Genomic DNA, 21301 nt, shown 5'->3' with positions numbered 1-21301 from the left:
GAGTCCAGTCCATAGTGGATCTAACATAATAGTGGGAGTCCAGTCCATAGTGGATCTAACATAATAGTGGGAGTCCAGTCCATAGTGGATCTAACATAATAGTGAGAGTCCAGTCCATAGTGGGTCTAACATAATAGTGAGAGTCCAGTCCATAGTGGATCTAACATAATATTGTGAGAGTCCAGTCCATAGTGGATCTAACATAATAGTGTGAGAGTCCAGTCCATAGTGGATCTAACATAATAGTGAGAGTCCAGTCCATAGTGGATCTAACATAATATTGTGAGAGTCCAGTCCATAGTGGATCTAACATAATAGTGGGAGTCCAGTCCATAGTGGATCTAACATGATAGTGAGAGTGCAGTCCATAGTGGATCTAACATAATAGTGAGAGTCCAGTCCATAGTGGATCTAACATAATATTGTGAGAGTCCAGTCCATAGTGTATCTAACATAATAGTGGGAGTCCAGTCCATAGTGGATCTAACATAATAGTGAGAGTCCAGTCCATAGTGGATCTAACATAATAGTGAGAGTCCAGTCCATAGTGGATCTAACATAATAGTGAGAGTCCAGTCCATAGTGGATCTAACATAATAGTGTGAGAGTCCAGTCCATAGTGGATCTAACATAATAGTGAGAGTCCAGTCCATAGTGGATCTAACATAATATTGTGAGAGTCCAGTCCATAGTGGATCTAACATAATAGTGAGAGTCCAGTCCATAGTGGATCTAACATAATAGTGAGAGTCCAGTCCATAGTGGATCTAACATAATAGTGAGAGTCCAGTCCATAGTGGATCTAACATAATAGTGTGAGTCCAGTCCATAGTGGATCTAACATAATAGTGTGAGAGTCCAGTCCATAGTGGATCTAACATAATAGTGTGAGAGTCCAGTCCATAGTGGATCTAACATAATAGTGAGAGTCCAGTCCATAGTGGATCTAACATAATAGTGTGAGAGTCCAGTCCATAGTGGATCTAACATAATAGTGAGAGTCCAGTCCATAGTGGATCTAACATAATAGTGAGAGTCCAGTCCATAGTGGATCTAACATAATAGTGAGAGTCCAGTCCATAGTGGATCTAACATAATATTGTGAGAGTCCAGTCCATAGTGGATCTAACATAATAGTGGGAGTCCAGTCCATAGTGGATCTAACATAATAGTGGGAGTCCAGTCCATAGTGGATCTAACATAATAGTGAGAGTCCAGTCCATAGTGGATCTAACATAATAGTGAGAGTCCAGTCCATAGTGGATCTAACATAATAGTGTGAGAGTCCAGTCCATAGTGGATCTAACATAATAGTGTGAGAGTCCAGTCCATAGTGGATCTAACATAATAGTGTGAGAGTCCAGTCCATAGTGGATCTAACATAATAGTGAGAGTCCAGTCCATAGTGGATCTAACATAATATTGTGAGAGTCCAGTCCATAGTGGATCTAACATAATAGTGAGAGTCCAGTCCATAGTGGATCTAACATAATAGTGAGAGTCCAGTCCATAATGAATCTAACATAATAGTGAGAGTCCAGTCCATAATGAATCTAACATAATAGTGAGAGTCCAGTCCATAGTGGATCTAACATAATAGTGAGAGTCCAGTCCATAGTGGATCTAACATAATAGTGTGAGAGTCCAGTCCATAGTGGATCTAACATAATAGTGTGAGAGTCCAGTCCATAGTGGATCTAACATAATAGTGAGAGTCCAGTCCATAGTGGATCTAACATAATATTGTGAGAGTCCAGTCCATAGTGGATCTAACATAATAGTGAGAGTCCAGTCCATAGTGGATCTAACATAATAGTGAGAGTCCAGTCCATAATGAATCTAACATAATAGTGAGAGTCCCGTCCATAGTGGACCTAACATAATAGAGAGAGTCCAGTCCATAGTGAGGCCAGCCGGAGACCATCCCGAGCGGAGACAGGTCAGCAGCGCAGAGATGTTCCCAACTGATGCACAGGCGAGCGGTCCACCCCGGGTCCCGACTCTGGACAGCCAGCACTTCATCCATGGCCACCGGACCTGTGCCCCCCCACCTCCACAAAGGAGAGGGGGGCAGAGGAGAAAAGAAAAGAAACGGCAGATCAACTGGTCTAAAAAGGGGGTGTATTTAAAGGCTAGAGTATACAAATGAGTTTTAAGATTAGTATCCTCATGCAGCGCTATTCTTTGCCCGTCGATGTTTGTGCCTGGAGGACCCCACCACATGAGACAAGAGGGAAAAAAGGAGTCTTTCTGCTGCTGGAGGGCCGAGCCCTTCTCAACTCCTCCGCGTCCACACGGCACCTGATGCTGATGCTTTGCCTGTGGCCGCACGCCCAGAGAGCGACAAAGAACAGCTCAGCTTCTGCGATGAAACTAGGCACCTCCAAATCTTAGGCCGTGGTTTTCAGCCCGGAAAAAGGGTGGATTGCCGCCTCCTGGTTGGGAGGGAGATCTTGCCTCGTAGTTTCTCGGGGTCTTGTTGTGATGGAAGGCTAGAGCGTGAGATCAAGCAGGGGATCCACGGACATTATTGCCAAGACTGTACCGGACCAAAAGCTCTCCAGTTAGCGGTCAATCTATTAGGGGTGTAACGATTGATCAATTTATCGATTTGTATTCCTAAGATCGAAGAAAATTGACCAGTGCTTGGCTAGTTGCCCTTCAAGAAGATATACAGTATGTATGTCGATTTAACCCATTCATCCATCCGGGGTGTATATTGTAGCGTCCCGGAAGACTTAGTGCTGCAAGGGGTTCTGGGTATTTGTTCTGTTGTGTTTATATTATGTTCAGGTGTGGATGTTCTCCCGAAATGTGTTTGTCATTCTTGTTTGGTGTGGGTTCACAGTGTGGCGCATATTTGTAACAGTGTTAAAGTTGTTTATACGGCCACCCTCAGTGTGACCTGCATGGCTGTTGACCAAGTATGATTGCATTCACTTGTGTGTGTGAAAAGCCGTAGATATTATGTGACTGGGCCGACACGCAAAGGCAGTGCCTTTAAGGTTTATTGGCGCTCTGTACTTCATTCTACGTCCGTGTACACAGCGGAGTTTTAAAAAGTCATACATTTTACTTTTTGAAACCGATACCGATAATTTCCGATAATACATTTTAAAGCATCAGCAGTCCGATATTATCGGACATCTCTAGTTATAACTTTACATTAAAAATGGCAACAGCGGAGGATGAATGTCCCATAACAAGAAGATAGAGAAAAAGAAGGACTACATGGACTACAATGGAGGATGTGCGCAAATTTTCAGGACTTGTACGGATCTCAAATACACATCAGTAGGTACCAGAAGGTAGACAAGTTGATTGTACAAACCCTGTTTCCATATGAGTTGGGAAATTGTGTTAGATGTAAATATAAACGGAATACAATGATTTGCAAATCATTTTCAACCCATATTCAGTTGAATATGCTACAAAAACAACATATTTGATGTTCAAACTGACAAACTTTTTTTTTTTTTTTGCAAATAATCATTAACTTTAGAATTTGATGCCAGCAAAGAAGTTGGGAAAGGTGGCAATGAATACTGATAAAGTTGAGGAATGCTCATCAAACACTTATTTGGAACATCCCACAGGTGAACAGGCAAATTGGGAACAGGTGGGTGCCATGATTGGGTATAAAAGTAGATTCCATGAAATGCTCAGTCATTCACAAACAAGGATGGGGCGAGGGTCACCACTTTGTCAACAAATGCGTGAGCAAATGGTTGAACAGTTTAAGAAAAACCTTTCTCAACCAGCTATTGCAAGGAATTTAGGGATTTCACCATCTACGGTCCGTAATATCATCAAAGGGTTCAGAGAATCTGGAGAAATCACAGCACGTAAGCAGCTAAGCCCGTGACCTTCGATCCCTCAGGCTGTACTGCATCAACAAGCAACATCAGTGTGTAAAGGATATCACCACATGGGCTCAGGAACACTTCAGAAACCCACTGTCAGTAACTACAGTTGGTCGCTACATCTGTAAGTGCAAGTTAAAACTCTCCTATGCAAGGCGAAAACCGTTTATCAACAACACCCAGAAACGCCGTCGGCTTCGCTGGGCCTGAGCTCATCTAAGATGGACTGAAACAAAGTGGAAAAGAGTTCTGTGGTCTGACGAGTCCACATTTCAAATTGTTTTTGGAAACTGTGGACGTCGTGTCCTCCGGACCAAAGAGGAAATGAACCATCCGGATTGTTATAGGCGCAAAGTGTAAAAGCCAGCATGTGTGATGGTATGGGGGTGTATTAGTGCCCAAGACATGGGTAACTTACACATCTGTGAAGGCGCCATTAATGCTGAAAGGTACATACAGGTTTTGGAGCAACATATGTTGCCATCCAAGCAACGTTACCATGGACGCCCCTGCTTATTTCAGCAAGACAATGCCAAGCCACGTGTTACAACAACGTGGCTTCATAGTAAAAGAGTGCGGGTACTAGACTGGCCTGCCTGTAGTCCAGACCTGTCTCCCATTGGAAATGTGTGGCGCATTATGAAGCCTGAAATACCACAACGGAGACCCTCGGACTGTTGAACAACTTAAGCTGTACATCAAGCAAGAATGGGAAAGAATTCTGTCATGTCTGTGTGATCATGTTTTGTTTTAGTAATGTTCGGTTTAAATTTTGGACTTTTTGTGCACTTTTGTTTTGTTTTGTCGCCATGGCAACCATTGGTTTCGCCTGTCACGTCACGCACCTGTTCCACGTTTGGACTCATTGTGCACTCTTGTCACCATAGCAACCATTAGTTTTCACCTGTCACGTCACGCACCTGTTTCACGTTTTGAGTCGCGCACCTGCTTTCACTAATCATGTCCATGGTATTTAAGTTCATTCATTTTCTGTTGTTCGTTCTGACGACATCACCACATTTATGCTCCTGCACACTCTCCACATCCTGATGACCCTTGCTACTCTTTTTTTTCATGCCGGTTCCATGCCAAGTAAGTTTTTGTTTGTTAAGCCACAGTTAGTGTTTTGTTTAATTGTTCATAGTTTCTGCCAATGTGCAAGTTATGTGTTTAAAGTCTAGTTTTATTCTCCGCCACTGTGCGCGCTTTTTGTTTATTCCTTTTTTGATAGTTTAAAATAAATCATGTACCCACCTTCAAGCCTTGACCAGTCCAGTTCATTTGCACCACGGGAGAACAAACCAAGCCAAAGTCCAAGTATTGACAGATGTCGTCAGCAAAAAAGTTTTCCCGCAGATGACATCACGCCGCCGCCTTGTCATGACGTCACCCCACCCACCATCAGAGACCAAGATTTATTTTTAAATTCTGTTAACTTTGTCTATCAGCCACCACCAAAGGACTTTTTTGCCAGAATCAGACACTTTCAGAACATTTTTTCACAGACCCGCTCACTGGGACAGTCCTTGCCCCCCAAGACTCAAGCCCCGCCCCCGTCACAAAATGTTTCTTTTTTTCCGCCCACACAACACCAGGTGGGGGGAAAATAAATATTTTTTGGACAATTTAGTGGGGAGGATTCTGCCCCCCTCCTGACCTCCCTCCACCCACCCCTAAAAACGGTTCCAGACCGCGGGGAGCGCGTCTGGTATCCGCTCCTTGAGGGGGGGGCTAGGGCTGGGAACTGTACAGGTGGGGTGACTCAGCTTCGCCATGCCAAGCCGCAACCCCCAGCTAGACCACCTCCACCTGCACCAGTAGCTCCACGACGCCAAGCTCCGGTACCAGCTCCACGACGCCAAGCTCCGGTACCAGCTCCATGACGCCAAGCTCCGGTACCAGCTCCACGATGCCAAGCTCCGGTACCAGCTCAACGACGCCAAGCTCCGGTACCAGCTCCACGACGCCAAGCTCCGGTACCAGCTCCACGACGCCAAGCTCCGGTACCAGCTCCACGACGCCAAGCTCCGGTACCAGCTCAACAAGTCCAAGACCAAGACCCTCCACGCCAAGCCCAAGACCAAGACCCTCCACGCCAAGACCCTCCACGCCAAGTGCCGCCAGTCGCAGCTCCACGACGCCAAGTGCCGCCAGTCGCAGCTCCACGACGCCAAGTGCCGCCAGTCGCAGCTCCACGACGCCAAGTGCCGCCAGTCGCAGCTCCACGACGCCAAGTGCCGCCAGTCGCAGCTCCACGACGCCAAGTGCCGCCAGTCGCAGCTCCACGACGCCAAGTGCCGCCAGTCGCAGCTTCACGACGCCAAGTGCCGCCAGTCGCAGCTTCACGACGCCAAGACCCGCCATGCCAAGACCAAGACCAAGACCCGCCATGCCAAGACCAAGACCAAGACCCGCCATGCCAAGACCTAGACCAAGACCCGCCATGCCAAGACCAAGACCTGCCATGCCAAGACCTAGACCAAGACCCGCCATGCCAAGACCAAGACCCGCCATGCCAAGACCTAGACCAAGACCAAGACCCGCCATGCCAAGACCAAGACCCGCCATGCCAAGACCAAGACCCGCCATGCCAAGACCAAGACCCGCCATGCCAAGACCAAGACCCACGCCAAGACCAAGACCTATACCAAGACCCACGCCGAGCTTCGCCGCCTGACGCGCCACGCCGAGCTTCGCCGCCTGGCGCGCCGCGCCGAGCTTCGCCGCCTGACTCACCACGCCGAGCCACGCCTGCCGCGGTGACGGCGCGCCTGCCTCCTCGTCGGCCGCGGATGTGGCCGCTGCCTGGTCGCCCGCCACGCCGGGTGCGCCCACCTCCCAGTCGGCCACGAATGTGGCCATTCCCTGGGCGCCCGCCTCGCCTGCTGCAGCGGCGTTCCACTCGCCGCCGCCACCTAACTCTGCCCCGCTGGATACGGGGACACGTGGCCTGGCGACCCACCGCCGTGTCCCCCTCCCGCCCTCCCATGACTCTTGTTGATATTGTTTTTGGACGTCTGGGATCTGTCCGTGGGGGGGGGATTCTGTCATGTCTGTGTGATCATGTTTTGTTTTAGTAATGTTCGGTTTAAATTTTGGACTTTTTGTGCACTTTTGTTTTGTTTTGTCGCCATGGCAACCATTGGTTTCGCCTGTCACGTCACGCACCTGTTCCACGTTTGGACTCATTGTGCACTCTTGTCACCATAGCAACCATTAGTTTTCACCTGTCACGTCACGCACCTGTTTCACGTTTTGAGTCGCGCACCTGCTTTCACTAATCATGTCCATGGTATTTAAGTTCATTCATTTTCTGTTGTTCGTTCTGACGACATCACCACATTTATGCTCCTGCACACTCTCCACATCCTGATGACCCTTGCTACTCTTTTTTTTCATGCCGGTTCCATGCCAAGTAAGTTTTTGTTTGTTAAGCCACAGTTAGTGTTTTGTTTAATTGTTCATAGTTTCTGCCAATGTGCAAGTTATGTGTTTAAAGTCTAGTTTTATTCTCAGCCACTGTGCGCGCTTTTTGTTTATTCCTTTTTTGATAGTTTAAAATAAATCATGTACCCACCTTCAAGCCTTGACCAGTCCAGTTCATTTGCACCACGGGAGAACAAACCAAGCCAAAGTCCAAGTATTGACAAATTCCACCTGAGAATCTAAAAAAATGTGTCTTCTCAGTTCCCAAACGTTTATTGAGTGTTGTTAAAAGGAAAGGCCATGTAACACAGTGGTGAACATGCCCTTTCCCAACTACTTTGGCACGAGTTGCAGCCATGAAATTCTAAGTTAATGATTATTTGCAAAAAATAAATAAAGTTTATGAGTTTGAACATCAAATATCTTGTCTTTGTAGAGCATTCAACTGAATATGGGTTGAAAAGGATTTGCAAATCATTGTATTCCGTTTATGTTTACATCTAACACAATTTCCTCATATGGAAACGGGGTTTGTACATCCAACACCTTCAACATTACAAAGACTGCCTGAACACCAAATCATCCTACTACACAACTTTAATTAGTTCTCATGAAGGCAACTCCAAGACACTTTTTTCTATTCTTGGCAAAATTTCAAATCCTCCGCACTCACTTCCCTCTCATATGACTTCTTTTTGTTGTTCCCTTATGCAATTTTTTGATTCCAAAATTACCCAGATTCACCAACAACTTCCTTCTTCTTCTCCTCAACCCCAGTTCACCCCCCCCCCCCCCCCCCCCCCCGCCCGCCTCCTGCCTCCCTCATCCATTCAAATATGGACCCTGTGGAACAGGTGGATCATGTGAAACACATGGACCCTGTGGAACATGTGGAACACATGGACCCTGTGGAACATGTGAAACACATGGACGCTGTGGATCATACGGAAAATATGGACCCTGTGGAACAGGTGGATCATGTGAAACACATGGACCCTGTGGAACATGTGGACCCTGTGGAACAAATGGACCCTCTGGAACATGTGAATCATGAGGAACATATGGACCCTGTGGAACATGTGGATCATAAGGAAAATATGGACCCTGTGGAAGTCATATTGCACTCCACACGTATCTCTTATGTGTGACTGCCATCTACTGGTCACACTTATCATTTCACCATGTACCAAATAAAATTGCTGCGAGGTCGGTAAGCGCAACCAGAATTATTCCGCACATTAGGCGCCCCGGGTTATAAGGCGCACTGTCGATTTTAGGTCAGGAAAAAACAGATACCGAAATATACGGTATAAACTTTTTTTTAAGTTAATTTAAATTATGCAAGCAAGTAATAACCTGTGATTAATCCAAATTTAAAAGTATGATTAATGTAATTTTTCTATATTTTTGGTTGTTTTGTCTGCACACAAAAGGGTGAAAATTATTAAAAACCCGACTGTACAATAATTTAAGAAACACACCACATGGTGGCGCTGTAATTAAACCCATTTTTTTGTCATGTCATTTTCAACAGGAGTCTGTTGACCAGGGGTCCCCAAACTACGGCCCGCGGGCCGAATACGGCCCCTCCAGCGTCCAAAATCCGGCCCACGGGAAGTCCCAAGTTAAAAAAAAAAAAAAATTGGTATTTTTTTTGTATTATTAATTTATTTTTTTTATTAACTTGTCCAACTAGTTCATTTTCTACCGTCTCCTAGCCACTCAGGCACATCATATTGTCTAAAAATGCATTTTACCATCAATAACGTGACATGCAGCAAGTGTCAATTAGTGCGCGAGGAATATATATATATATATATATATATACATATATACACAAACACATATAGACACATACATATATACACACATATATATATACATATATATATATACACACACATATAGACACATATACATATATACTCATATATACACATATATATACATATATACACATATATATATATATATACATATATACACATACATATATACACATATACATATACACATATTATATATATATATATACACACATATACATATATATATATACATATATATATATATATATATATATATATATATATATACATACATACATATACATATATACATATATACATGGACATATACATATATACACACACATATATATATATACACATGGACATATACACACACACACATATATACACATTTACATATACATATCCATATATATACACACACACACATTTACATATAATATATATATATATATATATATATATATATATATATATATATATATATACATACATATATACACACATATACATATATATATATATATATATATATATACATATACATATATATACACATGGACATATACATATATACACACACATATATACACATTTACATATACATATCCATATATATATATACACACACACATTTACATATTATATATATATATATATATATATATATATATATATATATATATATATATATAGCGCGGCCCTCAGCCAAATAGTTTTACCCCAATGCAGCCCCGGAGTCAAAAAGTTTGGGGACCCCTGCTGTTGACTGTATATCCACTGAATGCATACCATTTCATTTTTCGGGCCTACCTGTGTGCAGGTATCCGTCTGTCCCCGGCCACTAGTGTGACATCACAGAGCTGCCGGCTTCTCAAGTAGCCCTCCATCTTGCGAAAGGTGAGGTCGGCGTGGGACAGAGTGGCGAACGTGCCCTCCTCGGGACAGGCACACGGCTCCAAAGACACGCACGAGGACAGTGTGGCGTTGCTGTTGGACGTCCTGGACCGCCGCGCAGCAAAGACACAGAAAGAAATAAAAAGCCTTCGTTATCTGAAGCTGCGTTGTCTTTACCTCACATATCATTGTGCTCCGATGCTTCTCGCTTTTAAACAAGAGTTAGGAAGCAGCTATTTAATGGTCCAATTAGGAGCGCTATAAATGTACCGCACTTAAAAGAGAAGCTGTGACTCAAACTGCAGTGGGAGCCAAGGCTGAAATATATGCATTAACTCAGTGTTTTTCAACCTTTTTTTTGAGCCAAAGCACATTTTTTTCATTGAAAAAATGCGGAGGCACACCACCAGCAGAATACATTAAAAAAAGGAACTCAGTTGACAGTAAAAAGTGGTTCTTGCAATTGATGGATATGAATTCAAACCATAACCAAGCATGCATGACTATAACTCTTGTCTCAAAGTAGGTGTACTGTCAAGACCTGTCACATCACGCCGTGACTCATTTTTAGTTTTTTGCTGTTTTCCTGTGAGTAGTGTTTTAGTTCCTATTTTGGTGGCTTTTCCTGTTTTGTTGGTATTTTCCTGTAGCAGTTTCATGCCTTCCTTTGAGCACTATTCCCCGCACCTGCATTGTTTTAGCAATCAAGGCTATTTCAGTTGTTTTTACCCTTCTTTGTGGGGACATTGTTGATTGTCATGTCATGTACGGATGTGCACGCCGTCTCTGCTCAACACGCCGTAAGTCTTTGCTGTCGTCCAGCATTCTGTTTTTGTTTACTATGTAGCCAGTTCAGTTTTAGTTTCGTTCTGCGCAGCCATTCCTAAGCTTCAATGTCTCTTCTTAGGGGCACTCACCTTTTGTTTATTTTTGGTTTAAGCATTAGATACTGTTAGAATAATTGTTTCTAAGTCAGTGATTCTTAACCTGGGTTCGATCGAACCCTAATGGTTCGGTGAGTCGGCCTCAGGGGTTCGGCGGAGCCTCCGCCGCCGAGGTCAAGACACACCTGACTCATCACAGTGCACATGCACTGTGGCCACACCTGTCCCAAACCTGACTAAATAAAGGGGAACATTATCACAATTTCAGAATGGTTAAAACCATTAAAAATCAGTTCCCAGTGGCTTATTATATTTTTCGAAGTTTTTTTCAAAATTTTACCCATCACGCAATATCCCTAAAAAAAGCTTCAAAGTGCCTGATTTTAACCATCGTTATAAACACCCGTCCATTTTCCTGTGACGTCACATAGTGAATCCAACACAAACAAACATGGCGGAAAGAACAGCAAGATATAGCGACATTAGCTCGGATTCAGACTCGGATTTCAGCGGCTTAAGCGATTCAACAGATTACGCATGTATTGAAACGGATGGTTGTAGTGTGGAGGCAGGTAGCGAAAACGAAATTGAAGAAGAAACTGAAGCTATTGAGCCATATCGGTTTGAACCGTATGCAAGCGAAACCGACAAAAACGACACGACAGCCAGCGACACGGGAGAAAGCGAGGACGAATTCGGCGATCGCCTTCTAACCAACGATTGGTATGTGTTTTTTTGGCATTAAAGGAAACTAACAACTATAAACTAGGTTTACAGCATATGAAATTCATTTGGCAACAACATGCACTTTGAGAGTGCAGACAGCCCAGTTTTCATCAATTAATATATTCTGTAGACATACCCTCATGTCAGAAGGCCAGGGAAGCTAGGGTCGATATTCTTCTCTTGATCATCTTTGGTGGCATAAGGGACAGTAGAAGCGGTGTGAGCCAAGACATCCAGGGGGTTTAGCTCGCTCGTCTGCGGGAACAAACTGCCGCCATTGCTTACCGTGCTACCGAGGTCCTTTGTCCCTGAATAGCTCACACACTCCGGCAGATTCAATGGGGGTCTGGCGGCAGATTTCTTTGACTTTATCGTTGGAAATGCATCTGCTTTGAGTGTCGCAGGATATCCACACATTCTTGTCATCTCTGTCGTAGCATAGCTTTCGTCGGTAAAGTGTGCGGAACAAACGTCCAATTTCTTGCCACTTTCGCAGCTTTGGGCCACTGGTGCAACTTGAATCCGTCCCTGTTCGTGTTGTTACACCCTCCGACAACACACCGACGAGGCATGATGTCTCCAAGGTACGGAAAACAGTCGAAAAAACGGAAAATAACAGAGCTGATTTGACTCGGTGTTTGAGAAAATGGCGGATTGCTTCCCGATGTGACGTCACGTTGTGACGTCATCGCTACGAGAGCGAATATTAGAAAGGCGTTTAATTCGCCAAAATTCACCCATTTAGAGTTCGGAAATCGGTTAAAAAAATATATGGTCTTTTTTCTGCAACATCAAGATATATATTGACGCTTACATAGGTCTGGTGATAATGTTCCCCTTTAAAGGTTTTATTATTATAATCAAATGACAGCAGTCATTTCCATGAGATTATTTTCTAATATAAGTGTTTTGGCCCACTTACAATGACAATAACATATTGTTTTTCATGAGCTGTGTACTAGTAATATATGTCTGGGTGGGGGTCCTGCTTTGGAAATAATTTGTACCCCTTTCAGATATCGCATTTAGTTCCCACTAAAACATTCACATGATGCACAATGAGATGTAAACATGGGATCATGTGTACATTCCTGTAACTTTCTGTTTGTAAAAAAATATCTTTATTAGTATTTCTTTAAAATAATAACATCATTTCATGATTAATATTTCTAAATTAAGATTAAATTAAAGAAAAAAACATTTTATTTTTCACTAAAGAAGGGTTCAGTGAATGCGCATATAAAACTGGTGGGGTTCGGTACCTCCAACAAGGTTAAGAACCACTGGTCTAAGTTATCACAAAAAATTTTGTGTTACATTGAGTGCCCGGCAAGAAGACAAAAGCTGTCTTTGAAACCTACCAAGAGTAAGGCTCGTAAAACTCCACTGTGTAGCCGGGAAGCAAGATGAAGGCGTGGCGAAGTTGGGAGAGTGGCCGTGCCAGCAATCTGAGGGTTACTGGTTCAATCCCCACCTTCTACCATCCTAGTCACGCCCGTTGTGTCCTTGAGCAAGAAACTTCACCCTTGCTCCTGATGGGCCTGGTTAGCGCCGTGCATGGCAGCTCCCGCCATTATTGTGTGGATGTGAATGGGTGAATGTGGAAATAGTGTCAAAGCGCTTTGAGTTCCTTAAAAAGGTAGAAAAGCGCTATACAAGTACAACCCATTTACCATTTTGTTTCTTTCATGTATGTATTATAATCAAACAGAAATATATTGTCTGACCCAAGGACTATAAAAGCAAAGAGGAAGCAGGACCAGAATCCCCTCCAGGCGACTTCCTTTTTCAACTGTTTTACGAACGTCTTTTTCAACTATTTTATGAACCTCTTTTTTAACTAATTAATGGACCTTTTTTGAACTATTTTACGACCTCTTTTTTTGAACTGTTCTGTAACCAAAGGCAACGCTGTTTACGACCCACTTCCCTCTGGAAGCAGCTGTGGCCATGTGATCAGAGAAAGTCAAATAAAGGAGGAGTTGTACAATCTTTCGCCAGAGCGTGCTGGAGATTGTACAAGGGTACAGTGTCCAGGCAACTCTCCTCAATATTGAGTCAATTTGAATTATGTCTCTGTTTGATTCTTTGCTTCTTGTCTTGTTTAATAGATGTCATCAGTGTTTGAACCTGACAGATACCTTTTGACCTGCATGCTGCCTCCCGCTGCATATTGTGATCACGACAAACCATGTTCCTGACATCTACAAAGCACCTAAGAGTATAACATGGTTACTCCGCCGAGCTCTAGACAGCGCAGACAATCAACAAGGGCATATTTTTTGCGGATTATAATTACTGGTTTGCAAAAACACTGCATTAACTCATGCTCCCTGATTTTCCACCCACACTCCCGATCCGTAGAAACAGGAAGGCATCCGTGGAAAATATTAGGCATAGTGCCGTCTACACATCCAGTTGAGCTGATGAGATGTGTGTGCACATGTAGCAAGGAAGTTTGCTTGGCTCCCAAGACAACGATTCATTGATGAGAGTTATGGTGTTTTAATGTTGTGCCCCTCGCGGCAACAAACCGATGATTAATGAACTGATGCCGCCTTTGGGGATGTTTACTGAATATAAAGGTGCAAGTCTCTAATTAACCTTGGGTGCTTGCTTTTGGGTTGTGGGAGGAAGCAAAGTCACACACACGCACGGAGAGAGCATGCAAACTCCAAAAGAGAGGTTTCCTGACAATGGGGACGACATGCTAACTGCCATGTGGCAATAGAAGCCCTTCGTTTCAGACTATTAAAAGCACAACCAGAGCCAGGAACAGACCCAACACAGCAACCGAGAGAGTCAACGCTGTCCTAGGCTGCCCACTAACCCACAGTCGATGTCTGGTCCATGCGAATGAGCGGGAAACCGTCCAGGGGAGAGGTCGGCAACCCGAAGTGTTGAATGAGCCATATTGGACCAAAAATACAAAACAATAACTCTGTCTGGAGCCGCAAAAAATGAAATGCCTTACCGTATTTTTTCGGACTATAAGTCGCAGTTTTTTTCATAGTTTGGCCGGGGGGTGCGACTTATACTCAGGAGCGACTTATGTGTGAAATTATTAACACATTACCGTAAAATATCAAATCATATTATTTAGCTCATTCACGTAAGAGACTAGACGTATAAGATTTCATGGGATTTAGCGAATAGGAGTGACAGATTGTTTGGTAAACATATAGCATGTTCTATATGTTATAGTTATTTGAATGACTCTTACCATAATATGTTACGTTAACATACCAGGCACGTTCTCAGTTGGTTATTTATGCCTCATATAACGTCCGCACCGTAACACAACATAAACACAACAGAACAAATACCCAGAAGCCCTTGCAGCACTAACTCTTCCGGGACTCTACAATATACACCCCCCGCTACCCCCTACCCACCTCAACCTCCTCATGCTCTCTCAGGGAGAGCATGTCCCACATTCCAAGCTGCTGTTTTGAGGCATGTTAAAAAAAAAAAATGCACTTTGTGACTTCAATAATAAATATGGCAGTGCCATGTTGGCATTTTTTTCCATAACTTGAGTTGATTTATTTTGGAAAACCTTGTTACATTGTTAAATGCAGCCAGCGGGGCATCACAACAAAATTAGGCATACTAATGTGTTAATTCCACGACTGTATATATCGGTATCGGTTGATATCGGAATCGGTAATTAAGAGTTGGACAATATCGGATATCGGCAAAAAAGCCATTATCGGACATCTCTAGTAAATATTGTACATATTGTTATGAAGGTGTCTGTTACTATATTATACTGTATATATACTTACTATATAAAACATTGATGGATGTGTTCTTGTCCCTCATAATTGTGAACCATAGGCAAAGATTTAAAAAAAGTGCAGTTCCCCTTTAAGACACGTTATCAAAGTGCCCACAATCAATACGAGGCTTTACATTTCCGACACATGCTTGGATGCCTCTATGTGGAAACAACCAAAGCTATTACCCCCCAGAGATTTATCACCTAACGCTGCAGGCACTCCACAGTTTAGTGCAAGTTTACAGCCGCTGGAGGGGAATCCCTCGACCTTTACTGTTTCACACCCACCGCTCTCTTTAATGCTGTGAAAAAACGTTCAAATGCAGGCCTGTGCTGTACCTCTACCGCTATAGTTTCTCCACCTTTGGCATCACTCGTCTATAGCCTCAGTTCTTTCCAATTCGTCCACCTGAGCATTTTCTCTTTTCTCTCTGACAACTCTACCGGGAGGCTTCTTGGCTAGTTTGAGACGTTTAGTCCATGTGTTCAGACGGATGGTGGGGCTAAATACTGCCTGAGGAGATGCTTTGAAGTGGGCAAAGGCTGCCTTCCAGTCCCTCTTAGCAGAGCCTGGCTGGCACCCAGCATGAAGCCTGTGTCATAACAAGACCATTCTAGACAGAGTCTACACCGGTATACCCATGCTCTGTAGAAGGCTCATGAGTTCCAACATACAGTAATAACCCTGAACGCTAATAGCAAATACGCATGGGCAGTAGGGCTGCACGATTTTGTAGAAAAAACCTAATTGCGAAGGACACGATGTCCACAGTTTTCAAAAACAATTTGAAATGTGGACTCGTCAGACCATCCATCCATCCATCCATCTTCTTCCGCTTATCCGAGTTCGGGTCACGGGGGCAGCAGCCTAAGCAGGGAAGCCCAGACTTTCCTCTCCCCAGCCACTTCGTCCAGCTCCTCCCGGGGATCCCGAGGCGTTCCCAGGCCAGCCGGGAGACATAGTCTTCCCAACGTGTCCTGGGTCTTCCCCGTGGCTTCCTACCGGTTGGACGTGCCCTAAACACCTCCCGAGGGAGGCGTTCGGGTGGCATCCTGACCAGATGCCCGAACCACCTCATCTGGCTCTTCTCGATGTGGAGGAGTAGTGGCTTTACTTTAAGCTCCCCCCGTATGACAGAGCTTCTCACCCTATCTCTAAGGAAGAGCCCCGCCACCCGGCGGAGGAAACTCATTTCGGCCGCCTGTACCCGTGATCTTGTCCTTTCGGTCATGACCCAAAGCTCATGGCCATAGGTGAGGATGGGAACGTAGATCGACCGGTAAATTGAGAGCTTTGCCTTCCGGCTCAGCTCCTTCTTCACCACAACGGATCGATACAGCGTCCGCATTACTGAAGATGCCGCACCGATTCGCCTGTCGATCTCACGATCCACTTTTCCCTCACTCGTGAACAAGACTCCTAGGTACTTGAACTCCTCCACTTGGGGCAGGGTCTCCTCCCCAAGCCGGAGATGGCACTCCACCCTTTTCCGGGCGAGAACCATGGACTCGGAGGTGCTGATTCTCATCCCAGTCGCTTCACACTCGGCTGCGAACCGATCCAGTGAGAGCTGAAGATCCTGGCCAGATGAAGCCATCAGGACCACATCATCTGCAAAAAGCAGAGACCTAATCCTGCAGCCACCAAACCGGATCCCCTCAACGCCTTGACTGCGCTAGAAATTCTGTCCATAAAAGTTATGAACAGAATCGGTGACAAAGGGCAGCCTTGGCGGAGTCCAACCCTCACTGGAAACGTGAAAAGCTCCTCTCTGAGCTGCCACCTTACCGTGGTAGAGGAGTTTGCGTATCCCAATGATCCTAGGAGCTATGATGTCCGGGGGCTTTCATGCCCCCTGGTAGGGTCTCCCAAGACAAACAGGTCCTAGGTGAGGGATCAGACAAAGAGCAGCTCGAAGACTTCTATGGGAATGAAACAACAAGGATTCAGATTTCCCTCGCCCGGACGCGGGTCACCGGGGCCCCCCTCTGGAGCCAGGCCCGGAGTTGGGGCACGATGTCGAGCGCCTGGTGGCCGGGCCTGGCCCCATGGGGCCCGGCCGGGCACAGCCCGAAGAGGCAACGTGGGTCCCCCCTCCAATGGGCTCACCACTCATGGGAGGGGCCATAGAGGTCGGGTGCATTGTGAGCTGGGCGGAAGCCAAAGGCAGGGCACTTGGCAGTCCGATCCTCGGCTACATAAGCTAGCTCTTGGGACGTGGAACGACTCGTCAGACCACAGAACACTTTTCCACTTTGCATCAGTCCATCTTAGATGAGCTCGGGCCCAGCGAAGCCGGCAGCGTTTCTGGGTGTTGTTGATAAATGGCTTTCACTTTGCATAGTTTAGTTTAAACTTGCACTTACAGATGTAGCAATGATAATAATAATAATAATAATAATAATAATACCTGGGATTTATATAGCGCTTTTCTAACTACCCAAAGTCGCTTTACATGTAGAACCCATCATTCATTCACACCTGGTGGTGGTAAGGTACTTTCTTAGCCACAGCTGCCCTGGGGTAGACTGACGGAAGCGTGGCTGCAATTTGCGCCAACATGATGAATTGATTAATGTGGATCCTGACTTAAACAAGTTGAATAAAAAACTGCTTCAGTCTAGACTAGTAGATAACACAGCCATCCTTTAAAGTGCATGAACATTAATAAAACTGCTTCAGTCTAGACTAGTAGAAAACAGCCATCCTATAAAGTGCATGGGGAAAAAAGGCACAAAACATAAATAAAACAGCTTCACTCAGTCCAGACTATTAGTCTATTTGTGCAACAGATGAAGCTCAAAGAGTGGGCTAATTCTTTTTCTCCTTGTCATCACATGTGAGAGGTAGATATTTCTGAATGAAAACAAGCATCTTCAAAAATTCTGGGTATTTGTTCTGTTGTGTTTATGTCGTGTTACGGTGCGGATGTTCTCCCGAAATGTGTTTGTCATTCTTGTTTGGTGTGGGTTCACAGTGTGGCGCATATTTGTAACAGTGTTAAAGTTGTTTATACGCCCACCCTCAGTGTGACCTGTATGGCTATTGAACAAGTATGCGTTGCATTCGCAGGTGCGTGTGTCAAGCCGTAGATATTATGTGACAGGGCCAGTACGCAAAGGCAGCGCCTTCAAGGATTAATTGGCGCTCTGTACCTTTTCCTGCGTCCGTGTACACAGCGGCGTTTTAGAAAGTCACAAATTGTACTTTTGTAAACCGATACCGATAATTTCTAAAGCATTTATCGGCCAATAATATCGGCGGTCCGATATTATCGGACATCCCTAAGTATAACATTTGAATATCTGCATAGAAATGATAAGAAACATTTAGCATCATATACAACAAAAATAAAACAGGCCCCAGAACAGAACCCTGGGCCACACCACATGACAGGTTGGACACATTGGACATTACATCATTAAAAGTTTTTCCATTTATATAAGAAGTAAACCACTGGAGAACTGCACCAGTACCAGGTCTAGTACAAAGTCCACATTTCTAATGGTTTTTGGAAACTGTGGACGGTGTGTCCTCCAGATCAAAGAGGAAAAGAACCATCCGGATTGTTATAAGCGCAAAGTGTAAAAACCAGCATGTGTGATGGTATGGGGGTGTATTAGTGCCCAAGACATGGGTACATACCTGCCAACTTTTGAAATCAGAAAAACCTAGTAGCCAGGGTCCAGGGGCCGCAGACCCCGGTAGGTCCAGGACAAAGTCCTGGTGGGGGATTCAGGCTTCGCCCCCCCGAAGCAAAATGATTATTAGCATTCAGACAGGTTAAAATGTTGCTAAAACCATCACTTTTCTATCAGTCACAGTGACTTTTCAAAACAAAAATATTACAGCAAAAATCATATGGGTTGATTGACATGTTTATTCTGTAAGCTAACTTCAATAGTTTGAAATTATTTTGACAGTTAATGCCAGTTATCCTGTCAACCTTTCACAAGACTTCAATTTGTTAATTGAAAGTATAAACAGTATAAACACTTTTTACAGTAAACAAATGGTAAAACAGTACTAAACAATTCCATTAAAAAAAAAAATTGGTGTCATTAACTTTCTGTCCAAGCTTGTATAATCTACTGCCTTGTTTGTCATGTCTGTGTAATCATGTTTTGTCTTAGTCATGTTTTGTTTAGTTTCTGGCTTTTTCACTCCCTTGTCTTGTCACCATAGTTACCCATTAGTTTCACCTGTCATGTCACGCACCTGTTTTGAGTCACGCACCTGTTGTTAATCATGTCTGTGTTATTTAAGCTTTTCATTTTCTGTTGTTCGTCCTGGAGTCATAGCCTTTCTCACCCTGCTATCCTCGCATTTATGCCCCCTGTCACACTCTGTCCACGTCTGCGCACTTCATGTCCATGCCAAGTAAGTTTGTTTATTATTGCCACAGTTAGTGTTTTTTATTGTTCATAGTTTTTTTGCCCCCGTGCAAGTCTTTTGTTTTCATTAGTCAAGTTTGTACATCCGCCTTGAGCGCGCCTTTTGTTCTTTTGAGTGTTATTATTAAAAATGTATTTACCTTCAAGCCATGTCCGATCCAAATCCTTTTGCATCTTGGGAAAACAAAAACTCCACAGTCCAAGTCATGACATTGTTCAATTGTAAAAAATATTCTGTGCCTAAAATTCACATTTCTATCACAATTATCATACTGTAAACATGGTAAGCTAACTTCATTAAAATTAATAGTCCTGTCAATAACATGGAATTACAATTCAAATGTAGTTTTTTTGTAAGCCTTTCAAAAGAATTCAAAATATGAAAAATTCATGAAAATTTATTTAAGCCATCAGACACTTGAAAAGTGGCACATCACATCTCTAATGTAATCATTTTAACTTTTCAACAGAAATAGCACTGCAAAAATATTAAGGACATACTTCTGTATTTTGGTAGTTATGCTGTCAACATTTAACAAGATTTCTTCAACTTGGACTTGAAAGCATAAATAGTATAAACACTTTTAACAGTATAACAGTACTAAACAATTCCAATAGATAACATTGGTGTCATTACCTTTTTGTTTGCTCAATTATTGCCTCCGTAAATAAAACTTCGGCATTTATCACATCCAAAGAATCTGTTTGGGCGACGAAAAACGTTGAAAGTTTTCCACTTGTACCGAAATCTGTTACCCATCGGAATTTCTAACTCCAGGGGGCGATGTTCCCATGGCGTTTGTTTGATGGTTAAACGGCAAGCCCAAAGAGGAGGAGAAGAAGAACGCTTGCGTAAATGGCGTAAACTATCCTTAATGCTGAAACGTCAGTTGTCAGAATTTCAGCATTAATAAATTACACATATTCTGGAAATCAATGACTTACTTTCATTATAGTATGAGTCCATTGTTATTATTAATGCTGAAATTCTGACAACTGACGTTTCAGCATTAAGGATAGTTTACGCCATTTACGCAAGCGTTCTTCTTCTCCTCTTTGGGCTTGCCGTTTAACCATCAAACAAACGTCATGGGAACATCGCCCCCTGGAGTTACAAATTCCGATGGGTAACAGATTTCGGTACAACAATGGCATTAGACTTGTGTTTTTTTGTCCCAACGTGGTCTTTTACATCGCTAATTCCTCCGTGTCCGATCGAAAAATCTTGTCTGCACAAGGTGCAATTCGCATAGTTTTCACCCTTTTTGGAACAGATAATTATTCCCGGATAGGCTTTTGAATATTCTTCACGGAATGATTGCAGTTTTCTTTTCGGTTTAAGACTTGTTTGCGATTTTTCTCCGGCTGATTCCATGATCGTTCGCTCGTTTGGAAACAATGGCAACTGGTGCCTCGTGCTTGGCAGCGGTGCTATAAATAGCCTCGCGCATGGCATTCGGAATGGCTCGATAGGAAGTTACGGGAAGCAGTGTCGATTGTCATTGTTGTTATGCGATT

General features: G+C 43.8%; 1 protein-coding gene across 1 annotated transcript in view; it reads right to left on the bottom strand.

The window, feature by feature from the left end:
• The window catches only part of klhl5 (kelch-like family member 5), a 157280-nt gene that overhangs the window by 60008 nt on the left and 75971 nt on the right, over positions 1-21301 (bottom strand). Inside the window, exon 5 of the mRNA XM_061977040.1 lies at positions 9914-10102. Within this exon, the coding sequence (XP_061833024.1) occupies positions 9914-10102 (189 nt within the window). The remainder of the gene's footprint in view (positions 1-9913; positions 10103-21301) is intronic.

This window comes from Nerophis lumbriciformis, linkage group LG16 (assembly GCF_033978685.3).
Source record: "Nerophis lumbriciformis linkage group LG16, RoL_Nlum_v2.1, whole genome shotgun sequence".
Taxonomy (NCBI): Eukaryota; Metazoa; Chordata; class Actinopteri; order Syngnathiformes; family Syngnathidae; genus Nerophis; species Nerophis lumbriciformis.
This window is presented reverse-complemented; position numbering and strand designations above follow the sequence as displayed.